General features: G+C 38.5%; 1 protein-coding gene across 1 annotated transcript in view; it reads right to left on the bottom strand.

Moving 5' to 3' along the window:
- LOC138206642 (solute carrier family 23 member 2) overlaps window positions 1-16,770 on the bottom strand; it is a 43,487-nt gene extending 26,717 nt beyond the window's left edge. The window contains exons 1-5 of the mRNA XM_069163486.1: window positions 16,583-16,770; window positions 8,943-9,098; window positions 5,601-5,758; window positions 3,532-3,715; window positions 2,301-2,482 (exon numbers count right to left, since the gene is read on the bottom strand). Coding sequence (XP_069019587.1) covers window positions 2,301-2,482; window positions 3,532-3,715; window positions 5,601-5,758; window positions 8,943-9,098; window positions 16,583-16,654 — 752 coding nt within the window. The 5' untranslated portion in view covers window positions 16,655-16,770. The remainder of the gene's footprint in view (window positions 1-2,300; window positions 2,483-3,531; window positions 3,716-5,600; window positions 5,759-8,942; window positions 9,099-16,582) is intronic.
- Between the last annotated feature and the right edge of the window lie 417 nt (window positions 16,771-17,187).

Raw genomic sequence — 17,187 nt, 5'->3', positions numbered from 1 at the left:
GGAGCGGAGAGGACTTCTTGTTCTTGTAAAGTTATTCACTTCCCGTGTGTTCTTTTATCTTATGTTGTTGTACTGTATTTGTAAGTTTAAAGTTTGTATTTGTTATTTCAATTTACGTTCAGAAATATCTACATTTATACAACCCCCGCTGTGTAAAATGTAAATAAAAACACAATGTGGTGATTTGCAAATCACATAAACCAATATCTAACTGAAAATAGACCAAAGACAACATATCAAATGCTGAAACTGAGATCTTTTATTCTTTTATGAAAAATATCCTCATTTTGAGTTTGATGGCACCAACACGTCTCAAAAAAATTGTGACAGGGTCAACAGAAGACTGGAAAAGTTGTGTAACACTAATAAAAAAATCACCTGGTGGAACAGCTCAACACTAATGAGGTTACCATGGCAACTGATCAGTAACATGGTTGAGTATAAAAATATGATTTCAGAGCGGCAGAGTCTCTCAGCAGTGAAGATGGGGAGAGGTTCACCACTCTGTGAAAGACTGTGTTGGAAAATAGTTCAACAATCTAAGAATAATAACAATACAACAAAGGAGACCCTGAACTGTTGAGCAGCTGCAATCCTCTATCAGGCAAGAATGGGACCACATTTCACTTTCTAAACTCCAGAAACTGGTCTCCTCAGTTCCCCAACATTTCCAGAGTGTTGTTAAAAGAAGAGGTGATGCAGCTCAGTGGTGAACATGATCCTGGATCAACTTATGGAGACGTGTTGCTGACATCAAATTCAAAATAAGCATATATTTATTATAAAACAATAAAATTTCTCATTTTCAACATTTGATATGTTGTCTTTAGTCTATCTGTAATAAAATATGGGATTTGCAAATCATTGCATTCTGTTACATTTTGCACAGCGTCCCAACTTTTTTTGGAGGTGGCGTTGTATTATAGTTCAATATTTGAATGACTCCTCATCTCACTTTATATATTTATAATTAAAGAGCATCAAAAACTACACCCTTCATAATGACTATAAAGTTAATTCAACTTTTTACTCAGTATTATAAACTTTAAGATTATTAGGAACACCTGCGTGTTCATGCAATTATCCAATGAATAGAGCCTCTTAGCACATGCAACAGTGAGGTGGATGGGACCTCAGCGGGTTCCAGTCCTGTCAGGTTTGAAAATATGCAGAGTTCAGAGGAAAATTCACCTTCAGGACCACACTACTGGGTTAGTTGTCTCATTGTGTCAGTCTCGCCAGGATTTTGCTGTGTTTTTTTGTGATTGTTGTGATCATACCAGGTCTAAGTGCAACCCAGCCAAAACACGCCTATGAGGCAGAGCTATTTAATATATCATTAATATAATTTCATATAATTAACATACAATTTGGATTACCTACAAATTAAATCCAATTAAATTACATATAGTGGAGTAACAATTAAACAGTTTTTTCACCTACTCGTCTGGTTTAGCAATCTAGCAGCTGTGTAAGACCACGGAGTCTGACACTGTATCATTTATACATGACAGCTTAGACCTTTTAATCATTGATTGGAAAGTAAATTATCCACAGACAAAGCTCCCGGTGCCGTTTATTTATTAACAGACTACATCAGTGATGTTTGGAGCACATTGCTCTCCATCATATTAATAAATGAATTGCATCGGGAGTTTTTACTGTGCGTACCTTACTCACTTCTCGACATCGTTCCAGCACCTGACCACTTTATCGGTGTTCTTTGTTCACTTTAATATTTAATCAAAGATGAAGTAGCAAATATAGCATTGAGTTATATTATCCGTATTTCCACTGGTTTTCTGAACATGGCAGAGTTCAGCGGCCTCCCTGATCACCTGATCTGACTCCAGAAGAACACACCTTTGGGATGTGGTAGAAAGAGAGACTCACATCATAAATGTGCAGCTCACAAATCTGCAGAAATCATGTGATAAATCATGTAAATCTCAAAGGAATGCTTCCAACATCTCCTGGAATCCATGACACCAAGAACTGAGGCTGCTTAGAGCCAGAAGAAAGGCTCTATCCAGTGTGAGTGTGGTGTTCCTGATAAAGTGAGTTTACTGACATAAAGACAGGTGATAAATAAAGGACATGTATGAATTATTGAGTTGAGACAGTGAGGATTCCTGAATAACCTTTACAGTCGCAGCTGGATGTTTGTGAGAGATTTTGGACCAAATGACCAAAAAAATGAGGCCGACCTACTGTCTGTGAAGCTCAGAGACTTCTTGAAACTTCTTTTCCAAGAAGAAACTCATGTTGGAACAATAACTTGATGAAAGGCATCCACTCACAGAGCAGCTATTCCCCAGTGACCTCCAGACTTCTTCCCAGCTTCAATGAACAACGACAGGCCGATGAGGTTGATGGTGGGAGCGATAGCCAGAGGGCCGATATATTTGAGCACCAGGCCCACCAGCCCTGAAAAGCCCAGGACGATCTGGAGCAGAGAGGACACCAGGATGGCTCCCTGGATCTGTGGAAGACAAGAGACATGGTTTTAATCCTGATGGCAGAGACAGGTGTTTCATATCTACCTGTGAAACATACTGCACATCCAGTCTGATGCTTCACTTTGACTTTAGGTTTTTTACATGAACACTCAGTGCTCAGAACTACCTGGTTTTAAATGGCAGAACACAGTTGTGGTATTTCAAATCCACGGTTTCAGCAATATTCATCACATTAAATTTGAGACTCTTCAAATAATTTGTAATACCACGGTCAAACCAGATTATTGAAACTAGAATTATTTACTAAGTGCAAAGCAGATTAAATGACATTTTTTTGTGATTATATTTTAAAAATATTTTTCCTGGAATTTTTCAAATATATAATTTTGGGCTGAAATTAACAAACCTTTCTTCTTATCAGTTAATATAAAAAAAAGACTCAAATGAAGTGGATTTTTCAGCCACTTTTTGCAAACAGTGAGCAATAAAAAATATTTATGATATCCATTAAGGTCTGTGTTCGTTTGGACAACAGACCTTTGGAAATTAAATTGAGATATTTTTTTTTAACACCTTATGAGGCAGTTTTTGTAGAAGCCTAATATAAGACGTTTCAAGAGATCCTGTTTTATTTTTTGTGGCTGATTGATTGCATGCATTCATATGCTACATCTTCAGTAAAACCAAAAGAAGTACAAATGAGAACTTAAGCGCTACAAATGTGAGAAAAACGTGTAAAACCTGGACAAGGAGCTTCATAAATTCAGGATCTATGACTGCAAACCGTATTATGTTTAAAATCTAACCCTCCACTGTCACTAACACATCATTCAAAGGTATAAATCTTGTAAAAAATATTTTTACTGGCGAGTTCAGGCAAAAGAGCTCCTTTAATGCTCCATCAATCTCTCCTACTGAAAGGTATGTAAAGGTATGGTTTCTGTACAGCTATAGATCATACTTTAAAAACATCTGTAACTGACTGTATACTGAGACATAAGGAACGATTTCACTGCTGACAAGAAGCAGGTTTTGAGGCTCATCCCTTCACACAAGTAAATATTTCACATACCTCACGTATCCGTGACATCCAGACCTCGTCAGAATTTTCCATCTGCAACGGGCCGGTGCCATTCTGCATCTGCACGGACAGCATCACAGGTGCATTGGGGGCCGGACACTGCCACTTGGGCAGAGCAAGGATGGCCAGGGTCGGAGTGATGAAACTGAAGGTCCCACCCTGGAGGATCGGTAACCTGTAAGTTGATGGGGTCAAAGGTCAGAGGTCACTGGACCAAATTATGTCATGTCTCTGCAGACTTAAGTGACCTGGATCAAGGCCGTCCAAAAGGAAGACAGCTGGAATGAGTATGTTGCTTTTCTCAGTGACAGGAAGTCCCATCAGGAAACCAAAAAAAAAGAAGTGATTTTTGGTTTCAAATCCTGATGATTCTGAAAATCTCAGCAAGGTTTTCATAGGTTAGGTTAGGTTAGGTAGTTACTTTATTAATCCCCAAGGGGACATTTTTTTGCTACAGCAGCATACAGGAAGCAATAGATAGTAATAGAATAATAGAAAGCAATAAAATAGCAGTAAAATAGCAGTAAAAATATAAATATAAAATATAAAATGCACAGTACGTATATACAGTACAGTATATATCTATATATATTATATAGAAAGGGAAAAAGAAGGAACAAACTGCTGAATCCTCATGTGATGATATAATACAATGGCAGGTTTCAGCTTTTGAAACTGACCTGTCGGAGATGGTTCATGTCATAATGTCTTAAGTCCTGACGTGGAGCAGCTGTTCCTAACACATCTGCCTTGCAATTACAACAACCCCTCCCCAGTTGGGAACAGTTACAACTATTTCCCCTGCAGCAATTCCCATGTTGGACATTTACTGTATTCTTACTTTCTTCTGCAATTTAGCAATTCTTTTCTTTTTAAGATCTTGTGCTTGTCATCCTAATTTTTTTTTTCACAAGTCCATTTTGTATTTTGTTAGTTTTCCTTGTTGAATGCTCAACGCTAAATTTGCAAAACAAAATATTCAATTACACTCATGAAGGTTAGATTAAATCGAGGTGGCTGTAGCGTTTTACTTGTTTAAAACCTAAATAGAAAAACGTGTTTTCACTGCGGCTTTGCATGAAATAATACGTACCAGGCTCATGCAGTACAGTTTGTCATTTTTCTTTGCTGTTGTTGTCTTGCAGCATACATACTTTTTATGCACTTTTGTCTGAATGTTTTTGAGTTATTATCCGTATGTTCTCCTTTCATAAAACTCACCAGACCACCATTTGAGAAGTGCAGTAAAAATAAGGATCAACATACTGATTGTTCAATGTCAAAGTTTTTGCTGCAATCCCATTTTTGTCCTTTTAAGCTTTTGCCAAACTGTGTAGGTGGAGACCTCAAACAAAGGCATTAGCTATTTGCTCAGGCTCACTGCTCCACAGTGCAGAGGGATGTTTGAGGAGCTCTGCACTGTGTTGTACCACTGCACCACCTCCCACGCAGACAGGAAAAATCAAGAAGCATAAAGATGAATGCATCAGAGGAATTATTGTAATCAAAGTGCTCAGCTACCAGGATTTTACATCTCTGTATTAAAGGTAATGGCACAAATTAAGCCATTTAAACTCTGGAGAGCATAAAGCTCACAACTTATTGAGAACAGTGTGACATAGTTTAACTTTTAAAAACCACCACAGGGCTGCACTGTTACTGAAGGCTGTTAAAATGCTGCTCTGCTTTGTTTCATCTCTGCATCCAGTTTGTGAAACCATCCCTGGACCACTGCAGGGAGGCAGCGCATGTAGGAGGGCAGAGCCACCCTGCAACTTAATCCTCAGGAAATTACAATGTAAAAGCTTTCTTACCAACGGTGGTGTAAAACATTCACAGTTCAAAGGTGAAACAATAAAGACGACGAGAAACATTCTGAAGTGGGTCAGATTGCACCGGCTATAAATCTTCAAACTGACTGACGGCGCTATTTAAAGCATGAACACACACACACACACACACACACACACACACACACACACACACACACACACACACACATATTCTCAAATGTGTGTGTGTGTGTGTGTGTCAACTGGTTCATCCCGGTCCGGTGTTACCTGGTTCCGACAGCCGTCTGGAGCAGCGTACTTAATCCTGACACAAAGAAGATGGTGGAGATGAGCTGGCTCTTGGCAGTGTTGTTGTCTTTTATGCAGAGTGGCTCGGCCAGGATCAGCGGCACGGCGATAATGCCGCCGAACGCGAGGATGTAATGCTGCAAAAAGAGGATAAATAGTACTTTATTATATAATACTTTTTGTAAGTGCTGAAAAACATGTTCCTTTAAACCCAGTTAATCATTGTTTAGGTTTATTCTGAACCAGTCGGGTTGAGATTACATGATCCACTTCATATGGAGACAAGAAGGGCTTGTTCTGGTTCTGAGGTTACGGAAACACAATGATTCTTAGTTTTAGGTGATTATAAACTAATGAAAACATAATTATGGATAATATATTCTATGTCTACCAATAGATTCTTCTAAATCCTTCAAACTGATCTATGACTAGTTTGTTATATCATCCACTGTGCTGTTTATCCAAAATAATTTGGACAAAGGATAAAATAAATAGAATACAGATGTTGAAAGGCCTCAGCAGATGTCATGGGACTGTTTTCGAACTGGCCACTCATATCAGTCAGAGGAAGATATTTAAGATCAGTTTCATGACAGGAAACAGCGAGGGGGATTCCTCGAGGCCGACTATGACGGCCTCACGTCATCTCTAGAGAATGTGTTCATCTGAGAATTGACAAAAGTTCATCTTTTCAGCACCAGACTGTCCTCTCAGGGGCGTCTGTCCAGGCAGCTCAATGTAACAGCTCTATTTTCTTTAACAGATACGATGGGAGCGAAGCAGGAGGTCAGGTTACGTGTTATAAAGAGTGACCAACACTACATCGTATGGAGGTCGGGGGCGGTGGGATAGATGATATACGGGACTTTAAACACAGTGACAGCTGTTCGTGTTCTTTGGGACGTTGTTATTTTGGTGCGGCTCAACTGGCTTTGACCTGCGCTTGTGCCCATTTGCAATTTTTGTCGACCAAGCTGAACCCGGCTGGGCTGAGATGGGAGGAACGGCACAACAGGGAGTGCGTTGTTGAAGATGCATCGGTGCAGTGCAATATTGGTGCCTCTGCCAGTAACTAAACTGTTAATAAATAAACTGATGTTGAGGTGTTAATAAATAAACTGATGTTGTGGTGTTAATAAATAAACTGATGTTGTGGTGTTAATAAATAAACTGATGTTGAGGTGTTAATAAATAAACTGATGTTGTGGTGTTAATAAATAAACTGATGTTGAGGTGTTAATAAATAAACTGATGTTGAGGTGTTAATAAATAAACTGATGTTGAGGTGTTAATAAATAAACTGATGTTGTGGTGTTAATAAATAAACTGATGTTGTGGTGTTAATAAATAAACTGATGTTGAGGTGTTAATAAATAAACTGATGTTGAGGTGTTAATAAATAAACTGATGTTGAGGTGTTAATAAATAAACTGATGTTGTGGTGTTAATAAATAAACTGATGTTGAGGTGTTAATAAATAAACTGATGTTGTGGTGTTAATAAATAAACTGATGTTGTGGTGTTAATAAATAAACTGATGTTGAGGTGTTAATAAATAAACTGATGTTGTGGTGTTAATAAATAAACTGATGTTGAGGTGTTAATAAATAAATGGATGTTGTGGTGTTAATATAATAAAAAGATGTTAAGGTGTTAATAAATAAACTGATGTTGAGGTGTTAATAAATAAATGGATGTTGTGGTGTTAATATAATAAAAAGATGTTAAGGTGTTAATAAATAAACAGACTGCTCACCCCTCAACATGCTTCCAGCTCCTGATTTCACTGTATTGGATGAGTGTTCTTTGTTCACTTTGTCATTTAATTAATGTCAGTGTTTATAAGACGCAGGATTTTGTCTTATATCCTTGAGCGCTTCTTACATTGGGCAGCGGTTATCATAATACAAAGGGAAGAGGTATTTATAATAAATTGATTGTTGATAAATTGATGTTCAATTTAACAGCATCAGCCCATGGAGGCCGACTCATTGTACCATAAATTCAGTGATTAGAGCCTGAACCTCCAGACAAGTACGTCAAGTTTTGCATTCATAATAAAGTGACAGTCTGCTGCATCACAGCGGTCTTAAAGGCAATGACAGTCGGTCCATTAAATAACTTTCATGACTTATCTACCTGTCTATAATGTAACTTAAGTGTATGTAATGTACCTTTTGAAGTGATCACCGAAAACTTCTTGTTTACATGTTTAACACCAGTACTATTATGGCAATTATCTAACGATGGGCACATATTAAGAGCAATAAAACAATAATAAACCAACTGATACATTTTTTGCATTTTTTTAATGCACTTTAGCAACAGGGATGTAGACAATGTCAAATGCTGTTTGCCAAACTAATCAAAACAATTAAATGAGTCAAACATTGCAGCAACATGTTGTGAATGCTCATTAAATTACAGAGCTAAATAACAGGGCTCCTGTTTGAGTAACAGTTATTTGAACTGTACACAAAACATTAAAGACTTAACCCATTAATATATATATACATATATATATATATATATACATATATAAAGTGTTAAAGTGTACAAAGACTGACTGACCAGGGTTAGAGTTAGTCACTTTAAAGTAAGCTTAGGCACCTCAGAAGTCAAGAAAACTGAAAATATGACAGTCTAAAAATATCTATATATCCAAGTTTATCCATTTGAAATGCTTCGTGTAACAGATTTTACTGCATGATTCAAATGTCACGGCTGCTCAGCTCTGAAACCATCTCAGGACCTTCTGCTCTTTTGATTTTCTTATGTAAGCCCAAGCACCACATTTCTTTTATCATGTTCTTGTCCCTGTATCTTCACTCTACCCCTGAATATCAGATATATGCTCTTATATATTCCTAGATGTCTGCCTTAAATAAACAAAACAAAGCCCTTGGCTTGTTAAGTGCTGCTGGATCAGATGATGTTATGTTTAATCCCATATTGGCTACATGTATGTGGCAGCTCCTTCAAAAGGACCATAATATCATCAAGTGCTTTGAATACGATAAACATTTCAAGTTTAGAGACTGCTCCTGTTGCCTGTGAACGATGCACAGCACCATGACCCCCCCCCCCCCCCCCCACACACACACACACACCAAAATATGATTAATGAATCCTTATCTGACCTTGTGCCTGCTGAAGGTGAACATAATTATTTTGTATAGCCAACACAACTTCACAAAGGCACACCAGGACTGTGTAAAAATATATCTGCTGAATGTCGTCTACATGACTATCACGTTCAAGATAGGTCGACAAATTATACTTTCATGACACTGCACCAAACAAGTCTTGAGATAAATTTACCTGGAAGCCAAGCAGGATGCAGAGGTACCACGGCGGCCTGTCATTGAGGGAGTAGACCAGATCCACTCCTTCATCCACCGTCTCCTCCAGAGCTTCCTCCATGTGTGACTCCCCGATGTTAACGGTCAGCTGTGGCTGTTCATCACTGTCTTTGCCCTTGGAAAGAAGAAAAACAAGTCATTAATCAAGCCGGGTCCTTTCAACAAGCAAGATCAAATAAAAAACAATTCTGCTTTAATTCTAGCCAGATTATTTGGACACCAACTCCCAGACTGGAACGATCTGACAAGAAAAAACATAACTAAAACTAGTCATTCCTTGTTGCTGCTAACATACCAGAGACGTTTTGTTTTTCTTTGTCCTTGAAAGTGAGGATGATTTTGCGGAAAGCCTTCCATCTTCACTGATGAGGCAGAAATACTGACGTACACCGTCAGGGAATTAATATGACAAGTGCAACATGTATGTCAGCAATAGCGGAGGGCAAGTGGTGTGAACGACATACCTCCCTATCAAGATGCATAAAGCTGAGGCCGGTCAGCGGTGGCCTCACACTCACTCTGACCCTGTAAACGTTATGCGTTGGTTTAATCGACATTTATTTATGTTGCACTTTAACATTTCCCCCCATCCTGTCATTCACAGAGATGATAACATACTTGTTATTGTGGGTTCAAATTCAAAGAGAAGAAGTGAGGCAGTGAGTTTGCCAGGTTGGAGGAGGTTGGATTTACAGCCGAGGCTTTAAAACATGAAGAAAAACAAGATGTTTAGTTGGTGATTACATTTTGTGTTGCTGAAACCAAACAGGAGGACTGTATTTTACTATTAAAAATAGTTATCGAGCAGGTAAATATTTTTCAATTGCACAAATTTTGGTGCAATTCATGTAATAAATGTATGACATGCTCAGTTTGGTGTGTGTGTGTGTGTGTGTGTGTGTGTGTGTGTGTGTGTGTGTGTGTGCAGGAATGTGTGTGTCAAAGGGGGAAAGGCAATAATTAATGAGAGTGATGTTAACGGCATTAATAGAATGCTTCATATTTGCATTAATTTAAATCAAGTTGATGCTTTGTAATGGTTTGCATTTATGTCACATGAAAAATAAACCACATTACAGTATAAAACTTTTTTAAAGCAAAGCTACCCAGCAGCTACTTAAAGCCTCTGGTTTTATGTGATTGTAGGCCGGTGTTGTGGGATGTACCAGCATGCACTGATGGATGCAGTACCGTATGCAAATATAGGCGGCACTTGCTTTTCATGCCATGTCTGGTGACGAGTACTGACAGGTGAAGTTGGGGTAATATAAAAGTTACTGCATATTTTTACTCGGTTCATTTTCACGTTCAACCTCGATGACCAGTTCCATTTAACGAGATCTCCCCCTTCCAAAAAAAAAGCTCAGAGACTTCGTTTGTTGTGTCCAGACGCAGCGCAGCAACATGAGATGCACAGAGCAGTCGGAAGCAATAACCTTTGCAAGAAATTATTTCTAGTTATGTGACTTGATTAAAGTCAGCGCCTGAGTTACACATTATTTTTGGTACATGCACATTTGAGAGCTGAAGTGTCAGGTGCCCCACATTTTTGTGGGAACAGAGAGAAGCAAAGAGCCAAATGTGGCAAGTCGGGGTGGTGGGGAGTAATGTTGTGGGACATGAACCTTTACCCTAAAAGAATTTGTAATTCAACAATTCATTAATTCTCTTATGCAGCAGCTACCAGAAGTAGACTTCAGTTACAGGCCTGAGTGTTGGTCTCCACTCAGCCAAATATCCAGGTTTAACAAGCAGGGAAAGTTCACTGAAGCCCTGACCTTTGACCTTGTTTCTGGCTCTGACGACTGTTCAAATGTTGGAACCCAATGCAGACAGCGCCAGAGGTTCTGTTACATAAAGGTGTGCTGATATAAGATATTTTCCATCAAGGTGTCGACTAAATAAGCATTCAGGACATCAGAGGCAACATTTGTTCAACTAACCTCAATTTACTCTTCCTGAAGGAAGACTGACACCTGAGATCTCATTTACGTTGGTTTGAAAGTGTTTTATTCCTGGAAAGATGCAGTTTTCTTGTCTTTTAAATTTTGGGGACATCAGGAACAAGAAAAATAATTCAAATGTGAGAAAAATGCATAGTGTGGTCTTCTGGTATGAAACTTAGAGGCCTTATTTCAACCATCCAAGGGCAGAGGTCAGAAGTAGAAGACAAATAAAATAAAAAATAAAAAAGTGACAAATACAAGTTATATATGATGATTTATCAGTAAATTGTTGTTGATGAAGCAGGACAATGACATAGCATCTCCTCCATGTGGCAATGTAGTCACATTAATTCGAAACACCCAATTTTTGCTATGAAGCCAGATGCCCAAGTTTTCCTTCAGCCGACTCCCTCTTAAAACGAGTCACATGGGACGGATCAGTTTCCTGCTGGTTAGTACAAACACTCTTTAAAATCTGCCTGTTTGAAGTGTCCTGACGTCTAATTTAGTTGTAACGTGAACAAATTATTAATTCGGCTAATATGTAGCTGAAAACATGAAATAACAGATATGACCTTGACTTCTGTTTCCAGGAAGGTTTCATTTCTACCAGATAAGTGTGTTTACAGTATATTATGTGTTATATTTCCCATGTGAGCTGTCTTCAAATGCAAAGAGGTCATTTCCCTCTTGACACAGTCCACCCGGGACAGATCAGCTTCCAGAGGGCTTGTACCAAGTCTTTTGAGGACATGTCTGTTTGAAGTCCGAAGATGACACCCACGTTTGAAATGTGACAGAGGTGCTCCTGGGGGGGTTGAAAAGGTGGGCGAGGTGAGGGAGGAGGTGACAACACATATGTTGTCACCTCCTCCCTCACCTCGCCATTGCACAGAGAATGTGTCGGAAATTTAGCAGTTAGCAAAAATAAAAAAATGTATTAACTCTTTAAAGAAATCCATAAACTTTTGCAAATCTCTTAGTTGTTGTTTTTTACAAGCCTTGAATTATTTTCTAAATCTGCTTGCTATTGGGAGAAAAAGACAAAGTTCTGTCATGGTTTAAATTTCTGATATTAGACAGCAGCATCTCTGGAAGGAAGGACATGATTTAACTTCTCCCTTCAGTGGTAGTCGTAGACAAACAAGCACGCTCCTACTCTGAAATTCAGTTTGAACCTGGACGGGTTTGAACAACCTGACTACACATCTCAGTGCTGTCCATGTTTACACGCTAACAACACGTAGACTTCTGTAATAATCAGAGAACAAATCTTCTGTTGTTGTATTAGAGCTCCACAATCTGCAGTGTTATTAGTGACAGATTTGTCCCTTTTGTTGTGTTTTAATCTCACGCCTGCCGTTAACACCCTAACATCCAAGACACCGATATAAATCAGCCACATTAACCAAAGTCAGTGGACAGAGAGTTTGTTTATTTTATTACGAACACAAGGATTTAAAAGTAGATCTAAATTAATCATTATTATTAATAATTTAAAGAGAAAACAGTGGAAGACAAAACAGATGATGTCACGCAACAAAGACTGTATTTTAAGAGTTATTGCTGAAGACAGTGTGATGTTACTTTCACCTCTGCTTTTTAAATCAGCACACTAAAATGTCAACGATCAATAAGTCTTTACTCAGAGCACTATATCATATCAGTGATAATAAACAGATTCTCAACTCCTTCATCAACATCCTCTCCAGATGCATCACATATTACACAATAGATATCACAAACAGAATCTGTTTCAAGACAAAGTTCACCGACAGGGCCGAAGCCTTTCCACCCTGTTGAGTCTCAGAGGTGATGTTGAGTCTCAGAGGTTTGAGTCTCAGAGGTGATGTTGAGTCTCAGAGGTTTGAGTCTCAGAGGTGATGTTGAGTCTCAGAGGTTTGAGTCTCAGAGGTGATGTTGAGTCTCAGAGGTTTGAGTCTCAGAGGTGATGTTGAGTCTCAGAGGTGATGCTAAGTGCGTCTCACTGTTACATCTCTGTCACACAGACAGGAGTCAGATGATCGAGACAGACTGAACAGTCATGGACTCGTCTGCTTTGGTTTTCTTTCATGTTCCAGGATCTCAGCAGGTTGCACAAACAGACATTTGCTTCAGTCATTGTACGACCATTTGCTTCCACCTAGTGGTTACCTTCCTGAACTCCAACTACAGAAGAGGAGGCTTTGTAATAAGCAGCAGGTCAGCTACTTATAACTGAGCTATGAAGGGTTAGTTAACGAGACGGCTGCTGCGTTTAGGTGTTAAAAAAGAAAAAAAAACCTCCAAATCCAAAATATTGTCTAGTATTTAATTAACAGATGGCATTGTTCCTGTGAATATTACTTTATTTTTATGTATTATCTTTATAATCCCAGAATAGCGATTTTCTTTTTTTAGGGCGAATTTTCAGACTGGAATCAAAAGTTTTCTAAAAAAAAAAAAAGTTTCTAATTTAAAAAATATGAACTGAGAATAAAATTATCTGGATTATAAACAAATGGTCTTTTATAGTTTTGTTAGATTTTTTTTTTTTACAGATTTGAGAATTTTGATCATGAAGCCCTTTTATTAAGTTTTAATTGTGAATCAGGCCTCTTTGATTCAGAGTCTAAAAAAACGTTTACTTGAATTCAGTTGTATTCGTCGAAATGGGCGGGATCTTCATTAATGAAAGAGGCAAGAGTTCCTCTTGTTTTTTAAGCTTGCATTAAAAAAATACAAAAATAACTTCATAATGACTAGTTTTGACAGTGTTTGTGTCAATTTCAAAGTTAAAGGCACCAAACATAATCCTCCATTTTATTTAAATGGCAGCAGAAATGTGATGGAAATGTTATTACCCTGAACACATCGTTGTAATTTCTCAGGTGATTAAAGCTCAGGATGGATGGATGGATGGATGATGGATGGATGATGGATGGATGTATGTATGTATGGATGGATGGATGGATGGATGGATGGATGGTTGGATGGATGATGGATGGATGGATGGATGTATGTATGGATAGATGGATGGATGGATGGATGGATGGATGGATGGATGGATGGATGGATAGATGGATGGATGGATGGATGGATGGATGGATGGATGGATGGATGGATGGATGGATGGATGGTTGGATGGATGATGGATGGATGGATGGATAGATGGATGGATGGATGGATGGATGGATGATGGATGTATGTATGTATGGATGGATGGATGGATGATGGATGGATGGATGGATGGATGGATGGATGGATGGATGGATGGATGGATGGATGGATGGATGGATGGATGGATGGATGGATGGATGGATGATGAAAACAGACGACAGTCCATCCATCCATCATCCGTCCAGCGTGATGTTTCAGTGTGCAGCATCATGTGATTGACAGCTGGGCCAATGGGAAGATGGATTGGTTTTCTGTCTGCTGTGAAGAACATTGAGGAACTCGTTCAGTGATGAAGATGGAGACAAGCGGTCCAGATGAGATCAATGTTTATGTCTAACACTCACATATGTGAAAGTCGTAACCACCTCAACTCTTTGGCTTTTACATTCAGTTCATAACATTTCAGTACAGATTAAGTGATGAACTCGTTTTACCTTCATCAGTGAGTTCTTCCCTCAAACACGATCACTGAACCTCAACCTTTGTTGCCTCATCTTAATGACCAAAACAGTTTCTCCACATTAAACATCAAACGTATTTTAGTCTTCAAAAGATGCCATCCACCTGCCTCATCTCTTGTTCCACATAGACTATGATGTTGATATTTATGACACCAGAAAATCTAATCATATTTATCTAAATGTAACTTTTTAATTTGGGATTGACAGTTTTAAATAGGAAAACTGTCAATCTCAAATTAAAAAGTAATTGTATTTTAGCTAAACGATCTAAATCTTTCTTAACTTCCACTAAAAGCTTCAGACCAGTTTCAGGAGTGAAGTGAAGTGTGTGGGAGATGAGCAGATGTGGTTATTGATTTACACACTCACAGACAAACATGCATGCACACATATACACATATTAAGTGCCATATTTAGTAACATCAGCCAAAATCCACTGCTTCTGTCCACCAGCATTTCAAACAACCCGAGCGTGGAGTTCAAGGGTCGGAGTTACTGCACCATGACGATGTTCCTGTGACCAAAGGTACATTGATTCCTCTTTAACATGAAGCCAGCCTTTGTTTTTATGGTTTAGCCTTCATCCTCTCTGGATACCTGAAACTCTGAAATGAACAGGAACAGCTCGACTTCCCCGAACTGACGAACAAAAGCTCTTTTGTTTAAATTGTAGGAAAAAATGCCAAAAACACATTTTCTTTTTTTTTGTTTTATTGCGTCGCACCAGTGAGCTTCAAATACGACTATTATGTATCAGGTGTCGAGGATTTCAAAAAAAAGTTTGTGCCTATTTCACAGCATGAGGAACAATGAGGGTAGAAGATGTGTGTTTCAACGCTACACAGATGTATGAAAAATATATCAGTTTTATTAAAAGTTTAACCAGAAACATGATTCCTGCATTTGCTGCTTCCATTTTTTGTGGTTTGAAGTCGTTATCTGGCCAGATTTAATAAACACCTTGGATAGTTTTAGCTGTAAATCTTACATACGATCAGATTATCTACGAGGAAGATGACACATCTTGTATTTGTTTGAAACAAATAACCTGATTAGCATCGTCTTTCAGTATTGTTCTACCAGAGAAAACTGTCACGGACAATAAAGCTCATAAAAAAGAGTTTCTAAATACTGTAAAACTTTTCATTTATTTTGGGATTGAAGCATCCACAGTAAAATAAACAGACCAGGAAACAGAAGTTGAATTAGTTTGAGATGCATCTCATGGAAAACATGCACAACTGGAATAAACATCATGATCTTGATAATGATGAAGACTTTAAAATCAACCATGAAAACTTCATGTGGATAGAAGTCAGCAGGATTAATCAAAATATTCAAATGTATTATCCCTAATTCAATATCTGTGAATTGATTATTTTGTTGTATATATAACTATATATACAAGAAGAATTAATACAAGAACAACTATTTTAAATGAGGCCTTTTGCTTCCGCATGTATTTTTTGTTTCTGCAGTTATCGACGGGTTTGTGTTCAAACATCTGCAGTTGAGTTTGTTTTGCTTCCCAACTTTTCTAAATTCTTCAGTTCGTTGAGACTCAGCTGTGTACACTCACACTCCCCATGCACTCCCAACTTTTACCAATCACACACACACACACACACACACACACACACACACACACACACACACACACACACACACATGCAACAATATACGATATTCACTTTATGTTTCTTGGTTGATGTTTTATTATTTCTAGTTTGTTACACTTAAGACTTGTTTACGACACACTTTGAAACCATGCGATTGATTCCACAGAAATATGTCGTGTTTTGTGGAACACATGCACACGTTGGTGATTTCACATTCTACAGCAGCTTAGATTTACCTCCGAGTTTCACTCTTAGTTTGCTCGTAAAAGTAAAACAATAATTAAAAGTACTTTCATATTGAAAGCATTCATGGTAAAATACTTTGTGTTATACCTTTAGTCAGTGTTTGAAACTTTGACTTTGTTGGTGTCTCAAAGCCAAGCTATAAAACTCAGAGAGGATGAAGACACTTACCCCAAAGGCCGGGTTGACGGTGCCCCGCTCCTTCAGTCCCAGCTCGATCTTCTCCTCCGGAGTGAGATGCATTCTGGTAACTGAGGCAAGGTGCTGACGGCCACCTCTTTAAGATCCTCATAAACACACAAACACACACCGGGGGAGTAAAACTCTCCACTGACCGCAGATGTAAAGAGGATAACGTGACGTCACCACGGTAACTGAGTATAGAAGTGAAGAAGAGAGCGGCTCGGCGGTTTGGTAATCTCCTCTCCGGCTCTGAACTGTTTGTGGTCGGCTGCTGAGACGGTGCGAGTTTTAGTGACTCTGACTTGCGGTCATGTGCCTGCTGTTGTGTGACGATAGATCTGATGAGGATAGACGAGCACGTTTGTCACATGAATCTTTGATTTGTCGTACTCATCTGCTCTTATCAAAGGTTTGGAGGGAAGAAATTTGCGGAACAAGTGTCACTGAAGAGTCATTAAAGTTCAACTTGTGTTCACCTGAGCTGGACTACAATAGACTCCATGTTAGTACCTGTCACATTATCATACATTATGTATTTAGAAAGATGACAGAGCCTCTAATAACAGATGTATTTTACCACAAACAGATCATTG

The sequence above is a fragment of the Embiotoca jacksoni genome, unplaced genomic scaffold, assembly GCF_022577435.1.
Source record: "Embiotoca jacksoni isolate LCO1_2020_lvr unplaced genomic scaffold, fEmbJac1.0.p SCAF_3, whole genome shotgun sequence".
Lineage (NCBI taxonomy): Eukaryota > Metazoa > Chordata > Actinopteri > Embiotocidae > Embiotoca > Embiotoca jacksoni.
This window is presented reverse-complemented; position numbering and strand designations above follow the sequence as displayed.